The sequence below is a fragment of the Epinephelus moara genome, chromosome 5 (genome assembly GCF_006386435.1).
Source record: "Epinephelus moara isolate mb chromosome 5, YSFRI_EMoa_1.0, whole genome shotgun sequence".
Taxonomy (NCBI): Eukaryota; Metazoa; Chordata; class Actinopteri; order Perciformes; family Serranidae; genus Epinephelus; species Epinephelus moara.
Window position 1 is genome coordinate 31079930 of NC_065510.1, and position 12661 is coordinate 31092590.

General features: G+C 42.0%; 1 protein-coding gene across 2 annotated transcripts in view; it reads left to right on the plus strand.

The window, feature by feature from the left end:
- The first annotated feature begins 2105 nt into the window (after window positions 1-2105).
- The window catches only part of mxi1 (max interactor 1, dimerization protein), a 34989-nt gene continuing 24433 nt past the window's right edge, over window positions 2106-12661 (plus strand). The window contains exons 1-3 of one of the 2 annotated variants that reach the window (XM_050044050.1): window positions 2106-2469; window positions 5004-5106; window positions 10066-10095. In XM_050044050.1, the coding sequence (XP_049900007.1) occupies window positions 2241-2469; window positions 5004-5106; window positions 10066-10095 (362 nt within the window). In that variant the 5' untranslated portion in view covers window positions 2106-2240. Of the gene's footprint in view, window positions 2470-4247; window positions 4779-5003; window positions 5107-10065; window positions 10096-12661 lie in introns of those variants that run through there. The other variant, XM_050044052.1, reaches the window with a different exon arrangement.

The window sequence follows — 12661 nt, forward strand, 5'->3', positions numbered from 1 at the left end:
CATTTCAGTTTTTAATTTTATGTTGTCATAATGCTGTGGTTAATGTGTGGTCAGAAAAAAAAACACTTGTTTAGCGTTAGAAAAACATGTTTTGGCTTAAAATACTGGGTTTGGTTGCCACAAACACGGCTGGAAATGTCACTGGTCTCAACCGTCTGCTGGTTGCCAGCCGTCTCGCCAAGGTCTCACGCCATCCACCATCCCATCCTCCTCTTGATGAGAATCCCACCTCATGTATATGTCATCTGAACTATGTTACTTTAGAATTGTTGATATGATACATATGAAACGTACAAATGTAAAACATGCAATGCCAATGTTTTATTCTGGCAACTGGGCTGCTACTAATTACTGCTGCTATAATACTAGCATTACTACCAGGCCTACTGCCGTTACTAATACATCAGTTGGCCACTTTAAAGGTCTAGTGTATAGGATTTAGTGTGATCTAGCAGTGAGGTTGCAGATTGCAACCAAATGAAGCTCTAGCAAAAGTTCAGTCAGGCAGGCAATATTTTTCATGCTCAGGCTGTAAGTTTCTTTCTCACCCTGCTATTCACTCTTTGCTCGCATGCTCACTCACTATCTCTAGTTGTCATTGTCTCGGTAGGTCAATTGAGTCATCAGCTGATTCACAATCAACCAATAGCACAACCTCACACCTTCTCTGTCATTCTATCATCTTACTGCTCCTCATTTCAAATATGGTTCTTTCTCTGCTGTAGTTCTTTCTTGCTGCTGTCGTGCGCGCCCTCCACCTCCCCATCACCACATAGTCTTTACGGGTTCATCAGCCTCATATGCCTCAGCAGTCGGCAGCCTCAGAGTCATCAGCCACCACCACCACCATGTCTGGACTCCATAGGGAGATTTATCCTGCTGCTGCTCAGATGTCTCTCGATCATGAGGGCCAAAGACTTCTTTTGAATCTTAATCAGCACAAATCATTTGTTAATCTGTACACTCTTCTGTATTAAATATTATCTTTACTTCATTCTTCTGTCCCCCTTGATTGAAATGAAACTTCTTCACTGTGCCAAGTGTGTAGGAGTATTACGGTGGCCGACACTAAAATTGCAAAGCGCAAATGACCCATCCAGAGCAAGTGCTTGGTTTGTCTTCTCTGGGCTACTGTAGAAACAAACATGGCGGACTCCATGGAAGAGGACCCACTCTGTATGTAGATATAAACAGCTCATTCTAAGGTAACAAAAACACGAAGAACACGGTGATTACAAACTAATAAAAACATAGTTATGAATATTAAATTCCATTTATGCCAATATATCCCACACACTGGCCCTTTAAATAACATGTCAGTACTTAAGTTATGTTTCTAGTAAAGTAACATGTCTCATGAGAATTAGAAACTGGGAATCAGTAGAGCTATTTGCAGTCAATGCTCAATCAACAATAGAGGGTGTTGATGGCTTCACTTCCAAAGGTAATTTCTGGGTTTTCCACTTCAAACAATTTAGTTATTATGTCCACTCATCTTCCTGGTGTCATACAGGTCACACCCATCATTGTTATTTTCACTTTCTTTTACTGTGTTACTGCACCTCTTTCTATGAAGAGGACTTGTGGTGATCGTAATATACCATGCCTGTTGTACCATATCAATAAAACATGATGAAGACATAATGTGATTCAGATTTTATTTTATTTCTTTACATTTAAAACCAATTTTTGAGCACCACTGAGAATCATGTGTGCAGATTTTTTTATCAGTTGCCTACTTTGAGTAAGATTAAATTTCAGTAACAGTACTTAAACTCTAAATAGTATAATACTGCTATAACTGATAGCATTGCTTTTTCTGTCACTCTTCTGCTACTCACACCATCATTACGTTGTATTTCCTAATAGACAAAAGTATATCAAACTCAGATTGTGTATAAAATAACATTAGACTATGTGATTATAATAACACGTTGAAATATAAATGTGCCTATTTCTTTCTTTCCTTTTTTCTGTATAGGTAGAAAGTATTCCACTGACGGGCACAAGGACCTTGCAGACTCCTCAGACAGAGGGGGGCCGGGCTCTCTGTTTTCCCATGCACCACCATCTACTGACATTGGCCACTGCTCCACATTAAACACCCTGCATTCATAAAAAAGAAAAAAGAACAGAGGAACCATCTGACAAGAGCAGCATCCCCTCGTAGCTGCCTCACTGTTTATTGCGCTCAGCACGTCGCCAGAGCAGAAGCCACACAAACTTAACAGAGGGACAAAATGGCCAAAAGTGAGATGCAGAGAAGAAGTTTGAAGAGTGAGGAGTTCTTTTTCGATTCCGAGGCGTCTCTCTTGGATCAGCAAGATTTCGAGATGTCTAGTTGCCCTTTCAATGACGTCTTCAACTCCAAAGACTCCCACATGGAGCAGATCAACACTTTTCTGAAAAACGTACAAGTTTTGCTGGAGGCTGCTCGGTTTCTTGAGAGCGCCGAGAGGAAGGACGGAAGTGAGTTTATATGTGCTGCGTTTGATCCTTGTCGTTTGCCTCTGAATTTCAGGAAAACAAGACTTCATTGACAATAGACTCAGACAACAAAGGGCTGAGTTCATTCAACTAAGCACCACTGCCTGCCATAAGCACAGCCTGCACCAGACTAATACCAGTGATATACACATTGCACTTATAAGACAATATAAACACGTATGCTTTTATTATTATCTGGACTATTTGTATCTGCATTGTCTGCATGTTTTTGGCACTGTGCATCGCTTTGCGCCTGCACAACTCTCAGCCAAGGATTCTGTAAATTTTCCCTACAGCACCAAAAAAGAAAAGCAATATGACATAATGATTGGGTGTGTGGGTGTGCATGTTGGCTACCATTCCGATATGATAAATCTGACCACATTGCAGCGCCCTCCAAGTCAGTTTCAGATGATGTCATTGTGTGCCCCCGCAGACTCGATCGAAAAAAAGCTACAACTTTATACATAAAACGAAAACGACACAACTGAATTATGAATCGGACATATGTAACACATAGAAATGCCTCGCCTGGCTGTTTTATTTCCTTGTTACTAACTTCTTTCGTGCAAGGAATTAAGTCGATATCGGTTTGATTGCAATTGCTCTCTCACATTGCAAATACAACCTGGCCTACGTATAATTTAATGCAGATTATTTGTAATAAATGCAATATTAATAGCGATTTAAAAAAAATTAATTATTAATGATGTCCTCGTTTCCTTTTAACAAGTCATGATTTAAAGACACTGAGAAATTAGATGTTTTTCCGTCGCTTCCGAATGCGTCTGTCCGTACACGGTTGTTTCGTGCAGCAAAGCCGAGCATACGTGCTGATGCGCGTTGCAAAACTCCTCTGAGTAATATAAGCTATTACAATATAACGTGGGAATTTTGCAGCAGCACATCGCAGCGGCTCAGCTCTTCTCTAGATTGTTTGCTTCCTGCTATTTGGGGGCGTGTCGCACTGGTTTCCACATGGCGCAAAGCTCCTCTACGATTGGTTAAAAGCGAGCTCAACCCTCGACGCCTGTCAAAGCCATCCGCCAATCAGACGCCCGGTCGGTGGCGACGTCATGTGTTGCTGGGCCTGGCTTCAGCCGGCAAGTACACCCCCACGGTCCTGGTGAATCATGGGATTTGTAGGGCTTTATTTTTTCTTTTGAGGAGAGAGGATTGGGAATAGTGGTGTGGGAGGAATTAATGACACACAATGAGTATTTGTTATTAGTCAGTGACACATCAAACAATCGATTTATAAATGATTGATGTCCTAAAGTAATTACTTTGTATGCTTTTATTTTTTATATAAAAAAGTACTCATGAACAGTTGTCACAATATTACAGGCCTGTCATCCAAAATAATGGTGATTTTTCTTTATAATAATCATTTATTCCAACATTCTGTTTCGTCATTGTCATCAGTAGCAGCAATAACCTTGATTAAACTTTGCAAGAATAATAATCACCACATAAACTTCAAATAATTTCTGATGACCTGTGGACTGTAGCATGGTCACACAGACACATTTACTCATTATACTGGCCTGCCATAGTTACAGTTAAATCATAAAGTTCTAACGGACATGTTTTACTCGATTAATCGCAGTACATGCATGCTAAATTGTGAAAATGGCGAATTTCATGCATGTTTAACTGTATTTTCTAAACGCACCGAAAGACTCAGTTTCCCATAATGCATCGCGCACAGACCGGCCTCTCCTCCGCCCGGTCTCCGCCTCTCAGCTGTGCAGCTAGGTAAACAAACAGGAGAGGAGAGGAAACGAGTGGCAGCAGGCAGTTTGCTGGCGCTGGGCTTCCTCGGGGGGAAATTTTATATTGTTTGTATCCGTTTTTGTAAAAATTTAATACCATGTTTCCTAGGAACTTTTAATACTTTGATACGCTGGTTTTGACATTTTCTAACAACGGAAACTGGCAAGGATTGGCTGTAGCTTGCCAGTTTGGAAACACTGGATATTTTTTTCCTCTTCTTTTCGACAACGGCTGCTGATGAGCCAGCAGAGACACTGAACAAAATAATAATAATAACACGACGTTTTTTTTTAAATGAAATATCACTCAGTGTAGTTGTAACCGATGCACTGTCTTCCCTGTATTTAAAAGCGACCTGCCGTTGCTGCTGCCAGCGAAGCTAACGGTCCGTTAACCTGAGTATAGCCAAGCTAACGTTAACGGCAGCCAGCCTTAGGAGAGGATGACGGCTGTTCAGCTAATGAATATCCAAAGGTTATTGGAAGCTGCGGAATATCTAGAAAGGAGAGAAAGAGGTAATTGTGTGTTTAAATGTGTGTAAACGACGTTAACGTCTGCTTTGTTGACTGCTTTTGAAATAGCTAACGATTACTGCTGTCTAACTGTCCAAGTGTTGTCAGCCAATTTCGTCACAGGCGTGTTACCTGTATGTTCACGTCGACCTGTCGCGAAAAAAGTGTCCAAACTCGGCCTGGTTTGCCAACGGTTAACCACATTAACCACAATTTTTCTTTCAACAGAGTGTGAACACGGATATGCTTCGACATTTCCGTCAAATCAGAACACAAACTACCAGAGGCAAAGAAAATTCCGGAATAAGAAGTTCAGCAGTAACCACAATAGGTAAGAAACTTCCTTATTCTCTTGTGTTATCCCTGGTCAGTGTCAGCGCTGCATGTATTTGCGTTTACTGATAGTTATTTGTAATTTAAACTGTCTTTTAGCTACATGTGATGTGTTGCAGACAGCATGTGATGATAACTTACACTCCCTGCCAACGCTTTATCGCAACGTTTGGTAAACAGGAGGCGAGCTGTCACCACAGGGTGAATACAGATGCTGGCAGCATGTTCACCGTCCAGAAAACAGACTTTATTCGATATAATAAGTTTGAATGGGTGTTTCCCAAACTTTTAGAAACGTATTTAATGCATACGTGTACGTATGGACGTCCACCCGCTCTTTGCCTGGCTTGGGGGGAGGGAGTAGCACCAACGACTCTACTAGCTTTTCATCAGCTGATTGTCAAACGGACTGCAGTGGCTGAGGTTAGGGATCGTGGTGAAAGTGACGGCTCGAAAACGAAAAGACACGTTTGTAATGTGCATTCCTCACAGTTCTGGCTAAATAAACCCGCAGGCTTTGCTTTATTTTAAATGGAGTTATTTTGTAGATTTCGATGGCAGTCATGAATTTTTCCCCCGATGACAAATGTATTCTACACTGTGGAAGAGAGGGATAGCTTTGCCTTCTGCCCTTAAGGCGAGAAATGGCTATTTATGGCCGCTGTTGTTTGCAGACTTCCTAAGGTGAATGTGTAGAGCCCTTTTCAGGAGTAATGATCTTTAGGGTAATCAGTAATTTTCTGTTTCACCTTTTTATATACAATTAATTCCTACAAAGAAAAGCACGTTTGCAACATCCACATTTTCTCTCTTTTTGTATGCAACACAAAATCTAGCTGTTGATGCATGTTGTGAATCATATATTTAACAGTGTATTTTATTGTGTAGCTGGATGTAACACTGTCTGATAATCACATCATCAGCTGCCACAAAAAGATAAAAGGTCATCCCCAGCACAATGTGCCCACTGATGACAGAAACTTGCGTTTAGTAGTAGGAGAACCAGGCGAGAATTTCCCAAGTTAACACCCATTGGTATTGTGTGTTTTTCTTGGTGATAGGCTGCTTACATTAATCTGTCCATTGACAGTCATACATCAAACGCCGCTCCACTCTCTCTCTCTCTCTCTCTCTCTCTCTGAGCCTTTTAATATTAATGTAAGGGCGGGCCACAAACAGGAACTGCGCATTACTCATCATGAGCGCACAACGCTGCCTAGTTCTGCATGGCAACAGTCATGATCAGATATAGGTCTGAGGCGGTTTTTACAAAGCTTCCAAAGAGTTGCCCCTAATATGGAAATTCTTCACGAGTTAACAGATTCCTCAGAACAACATTATTTTCAGTGTAAAATGAAATCCTCTGAAACCGAAAAGCTTTTCATGATGCATCTTGGCCCTTAATATAGCCTCTAAGGTGAACAACTCTCGAGGAGTAGGAGGGTGCACTTTTAGAAAGATTTTCACAAGCTTGAAAGAAAAAGGCACCAAGAAGCACAGAGAAGAGAAATCTTCTGCCAGTGCCCTGTACCGAGGCGTAAGTACAGTTACACATAAAAGGCTGTGCAGGAATGATGTTTGGTCTTGCTCTCCACAGAGACACATTCACAACTCACTCAGTGAGGTAACACCATTTAGCATTTAACACCGTTTCTCAGCCTCGTGATGTGATGCAGTTTATTTCGTTCCCACTGGAACTGCACACCTTGCAAACCAACAAAACAGCATTATTTGTATGTTCCCAGTGCTGTAAGGGTGGCTGATGGGGCACATGTGTGCGTCATTAGTGGTCTCATTTATCCAACAGTCCTATTTATGGCCTGCTGACATAGGAAGAGGAGAAATCTTGCTAATTAGTCGTGAACCATTTTCACTTCCTCGCAATGTCAGATTGCAATGTCCACAGAAGCCAGAGAGGTTTGAACAAAACACCTACAACTCACATCTAGGGCAATATATCAATATTACAGGTACACTGATATCGTGATATGAGACTAGATATCATTTGGATTTCATAATATAGTAAGTGTTGTATTTTCCTGGTTTTAGAGGCTGCATTAAAGTAAAGTGATGTAATTTGATTAACTTCCCAGACTGTTCTAGCTGTTCCATTATTTGCCTTTACCCACTTAGTCATTATATCCACCTTACTGATGATTATTTATCAGAAATCTCATTGTGTAAGTATCTTGTGAAAGCACGAATACTTAACCCTACACTATTGTCACAATATTGACATTGAGGTATTTGTTCAAAAATATCATGACATTTAATTTTCTCCATATTGCCCAGCCCTGTTCACTCCTCATATATATTTACTTTGAGGGCATTCAAAAATGCATGTTAAAATGACTTATTTGAAATATGACAATATAATGATTACAATTACTAACAGTACTTTTTCTTTAAACCCAGTTTGCTGTAAGGCACGAGCCTGCCGCAGCCATACAGTAGCTACCTTCTCAGTAGCGTGTTGAGGCTTATAGCGATGGGCTTATCTGACTCTGTCCTCTCCTGCCTACCGTTTATAGCAGGGCTGCTTTATCTCATTGACCCACTCTGTGTGTGCATGTATATGTGTGTGTGTGTGTCTTTATCTCATTGACCCACTCTGTGTGTGCATGTATATGTGTGTGTGTGTGTGTGTGTGTGTGTGTATGCACATGCACACATATGTGTGCATGCCTACAGAAGGAAGTGTGCTGCAGTTGTGTGTGGCCTTGAGCCAGTTTATAATCATTGTTGTTGAGCTCCAGACACGGAGATATCTGATTCAGGCAACAGGGAAAGCGGTCTGTGGTGATAAAAGCCAATGCGAAAACAAGCTGACTTTTTAACAAGAGGCCACACTAAGATGGAGTGTGTGTGTGTTGCTTGATTATGGGAGGCTTGTACCAGGGCTGACCTAAGGCCTCTCCCATTTCAGAGTAAAGGGACATTAGTGTTGCCCTGAAATAGGCTTCCACTTCTAGGTAGTTATTTAGGTATGGGAAAATCAATTTTAACTTTCTTCATCACTGTCTGTAATATCATCAGCTTTTAAAACTTGTGTGTTTTTACCATGTTTCTATCTGTTACGACACTGTCCTTTGATTCTCTGCAGTCATTTTGCATAAAACACTTAACACACTGCTTGACACGGCCACAATTGTAACAGTACCCCAAAATACATTGTCCATCATTCCTAAAGAGTGATAATTGGCAAAAACAAAAAAGACAAAACAAAACAAAACAGCCCTGACGTAATTACACACTACACTGAATCAGATTGTGGCAAAATGCTCAAAAATTTGGAAGAGATTACAAATCGTGATGAGGGTTTCCAAGCAACAAAGGCACAGTGCAAGCACAGTGACAGCTGATGACGCAAATTATGCACTCCAAAGTATTCATCTTCTGCTAGCAAAACTATTGCTCTGACTCACACAGTTTCAGAAATCGGTGGACTTACTGCCATTAGAAAATAATTATATAGTCATGTAAAAGCTTGCATTGTACACAAGACCATGACTAATTATTTTCCCAACAAAGAAATCATTTTGCAACTGTGAGTCCATTTTTGAGGCAACATTTAAGAGGGTAGTAGTAGCTGAGCAGAAGAGATAAAGCTGGTTTTAAATTTATGTGTTTTGTGATTTTTTTATGTGTGACTGGTTGGCTGATGCAGAGCACAGTCATGCATGACTACTACAGGGTTGTAGAATATGTAAGTTGAATCCTGTCAAGTCAAGAGTGTGCGTGTGAGCACTTAGGCTCTGACAGGTTTTCAGGAAGTGGCCCGGGCCAGCTTACATGTGAGCCCTGTGTTTTGCTGTGATAGCCAACCTGGCCATACACCTTGTCATGTTAAATCAAATACACCGCCACAGTTGACTTCACATTCAGTCTTGCATACCCAACTACATGAAATCTAATGTATTAAAATGGAGACATATGGTGTTTTTATTGGTGTAAATAATTAAACTTTGAAAAAAATAATTTCCTCTCAGGCAGGGCCAGTTTGTACAGACTGGACTACAGCCCTGGACTGGTCCCTCTGTCATATCCCTCTCTACTTCCCTTCCTACCCCTTTTTTATCTCCTGTTTTCTCCATATTTCCTGCCAAGATGACAGTTTTGTCAGCTCTGTGTTAAGAGAAAAAATAGACGAGGAAAGCGTATTGCAGTATTGATAACCCACAATATAGAGGAGTGCTGTGAACATGACTCAGGAGAGGTTGAGTCCATCATCCCTTTCCCTAAAACCGGTCCCCCTTGAGGCGAGGGGGAGTGCAGTTTGTGTGGATGGGAACTTGGGCCATTTAAGCATCAGGAGGAGGACTTGTCTCCCTTCAGTATGTTGCCACACAAAGAGACTCTTAGGGACCAGCTGATTCACTTTACATTATTAACAGAGCAATGAACCCTGACTGCTGCATGCACAGTGTGTATGTATGTGTGTGTGTGTGTGTGTGTGTGTGTGTGTGTGTGTGTGTGTGTGTGTGTGTGTGCATGCTCACACTTGCCCAGCAGCACATGCACGCACGCACATGCTCAGTGTGAACTTTGGTGGCTGCTGTTACACACACACACACACACACACACACACACACACACACACACACACACACACACAGAGTAGTGCTGTGCATTATTGAGGAATAGGCTGTATAATGCCACAGTGAATGCCTGGCTGTCACACTGATGTTTGTTGGCATAAAGGCTCCAGTGCAGTGGGCCTAGAGTTGGTCTCCTTTGGGATTAATTAATAAATTCATAAATCAAATTCGACAAGGTAATTCACTGTGCCTCTCTCGGCCCCTGTTGGTCTAGCTTGGAAAGTTATTATCTTAATGTTATGTCTTATTTCCCCAAACAGAGTGCATTGCCTTATTTAGGAGGAACAGACTGCCCTGTCCTCGTTGCAAAAGTCTACGTTTGTTCTTTATTTGACAACTTTTCTTTCCCGTCTTTGCAGGTCCACACACAATGAGCTGGAGAAGAATAGGTGAGTCTGCATTAATTTTTCAAAACATTTCACATTTAAATCATAAGAGCCCAGCCTGCAGGCACATGCACACCCTGCATTACATGTGAATAAGTCCATCATGTCCTACTTTCATTTTGCCCCGCTAAGTTTTCGCCCTTCCTCAAAAAAGCACTGCCTCTTCAACAGGTCCTTAAAACCAAAAGTAAAGGGTGACCCAGTTGTGTTCAGTAAAAGGCATTCCCTCTTCTCTGTCTTTGCACCTTTTTAGAGTTATGCAACAGTGTGGTTGCCAGGCTAAGGGTTTCAAGTTACAGGGGCAGGCAAGGGTGCATGCAGGCAGAGCTGGAGCTGAAGTCAAAAGTTCAGTGCTTGTATTGATGCGAAAGTGTTTTTTGATTGGTTTGTAGTAGCGGCAACAACATCAGCAGCCCTATATCCGAACAAAATGTCCTTTCGGTAGCTCTCAAGCCTGATCATAGTTCTGTTCTGAGTTGTATCTCTGCATTCAAGATAGTATCTACAGTGGAAGAAATGTGGGGTATTCAGGGAGACCTTGGCTTGTGGTAGTTTACCGCACCGTCTCTTCTGAAGAGACCAGAACACTGGTTTCTTAGAAGCCCTTATCAGATTGAGTTCACCACCCACATAGGGTGCTCGCTGGTGTTTATGCTCTATGACTTTGCAGGCTTCAGGAGTCAAGCCGTTAAAGGTTTTTCTTCGACACCATAAATAAGAGCGGCTAGACTTGCAGGATTTATGGTAAATGGGGAAAAAAGCTTGCCTTCCATCTCATTATCTCTGAGGGTGTGGGTACAATGAAAGGATGTGGGAGGCTGGATCCATTCAGTGTAATTACATATCACCTCGGCCTGTTTTTCTCACCATTCTCCCTGGCAGCCTCTTCTAAAAGGATGGGAACATTGGAAGGAGAGGCGTCCAGTGAGTTAAATATAGACGAGAGTTGATGTGTCATCTTGGTGCTCATACGCGATGCCACACAAGGCCAGCCGGTCGGTTGACTGGCCTCGGCAGATTGCGGCACTCATGCGGGGTCGCATTTTTCCAGTGTTCCACCCACACAAATACGTTTTCAAAAAAAAAAGAAAAAGGTGCCAGCTCAGATGTTTGTTCCTACAACAGTGTGAAGGCTTTTTTTTTTCGTCACTCCTTCTACATTCACAGAGCCAGACACTTTGTAGTATGGCCTGTTCCTATGGCCATTTATGGGCTATAGCCATCTCTGCCAATCAGAACAGACTAGTGTAAAGCCTGTAGATGGCAGAACAGAAGGGATCACTGCTGGCTTGGTTCAGAACTGAATTATAGTGACTGCAGTTATAAGCCATTAGATAGATAATTTAATTTAGGTGAAATGAAACTCTGTGCATAATAAAACTATTCGTTTTTTTGCTGATTTACTCACTCAAGTGCATTTGACAGCATCAGTTTCAAAGTTTTGCATCAGTGTGCTTTCATTCTTGTTATGAGTACAACATCCATTAAAACTTGCATCCTCTCCCTCCTCCCTTTCCTGGCTCCACCTTGCTGGTCCATGCAGACCCAGAGAGAGAGAGAGAGAGAGAGAGAGAGAGAGAGAGAGAGAGAGAGCTGCAGCAGAACACAGTGGACTTGGGAACAGGCCGTCCTGTACCACACCACTGTACCAAATCCAGATACTGACACTCTGTTCTTTCTCCCCCCTTCTTGTCTTCGTTTGCAGTGTGGTGTTGTTGCTTAGTAGTTGAACAGCACAAGACTAATTCAAATTTCCATTAGCAGAGAAAGAGGGTAAAAATTGAAATGGTAATCCATCTTTTTAGAAGCACACTTAAAGTCAGAATCGTTTATAATCCCCCTCCTTTTTTTGCCAGCAGTTAATCCAATTCCCTTTAAGCACATGCCTCACTGTAAGCTATATGTATCAGGCATAGTTGTTCACCCAAGTGTGTCAGGCTTATACCATGATTCTACAACAGCAGCAGCAGCAGCAGCAGATTTGGTTCCATCTCAGCAAACTTCCAAGTCGTGTAAATTGGAGCAAGCTCCTTTATGGTCCAGACTTACTGGGGCCCGTTTTTTTGCCTTTACACTTATCAACCCTGTGTATCTGCCGCCAGCGAGACGATTTGCCTTGCATGGCTACCACAGGTCCTGATAACCTCTGTGACGAGTAGTCTCGCTTTGACAGTGGAGACCACAGGACGTGGATAAAAGGGACCGAAAGAGAGGAGTAAAAAAAACCCCACCACATTCCAGATGCTTACACTGTGCGGCGGGACCAGATAACGTGGTGGCTCTGCCGCTTTGATCATGTACCTCCTAACAGCCCTATTTCACTTCCTCATGTCACTACTAAATTACATTGCCTCAGTAAGGTTTAACAGTAAAAGGCTTGTATGCCCGCACGTCGCAGTTCCAGCGCTTTGATCTCACAGCCTTCCGCCTATTAGTTCTTTTTCTTCTAAACATGTTGGTAACAAATTCCCCAGCTCAGGTTAGATGTTGGGTGATCCTTGTTTGTTATACAGAAAAATGCAAAGGTATTCCATGGCCTGGAGTCGAATCTGTTATTCAATCTGTTGTT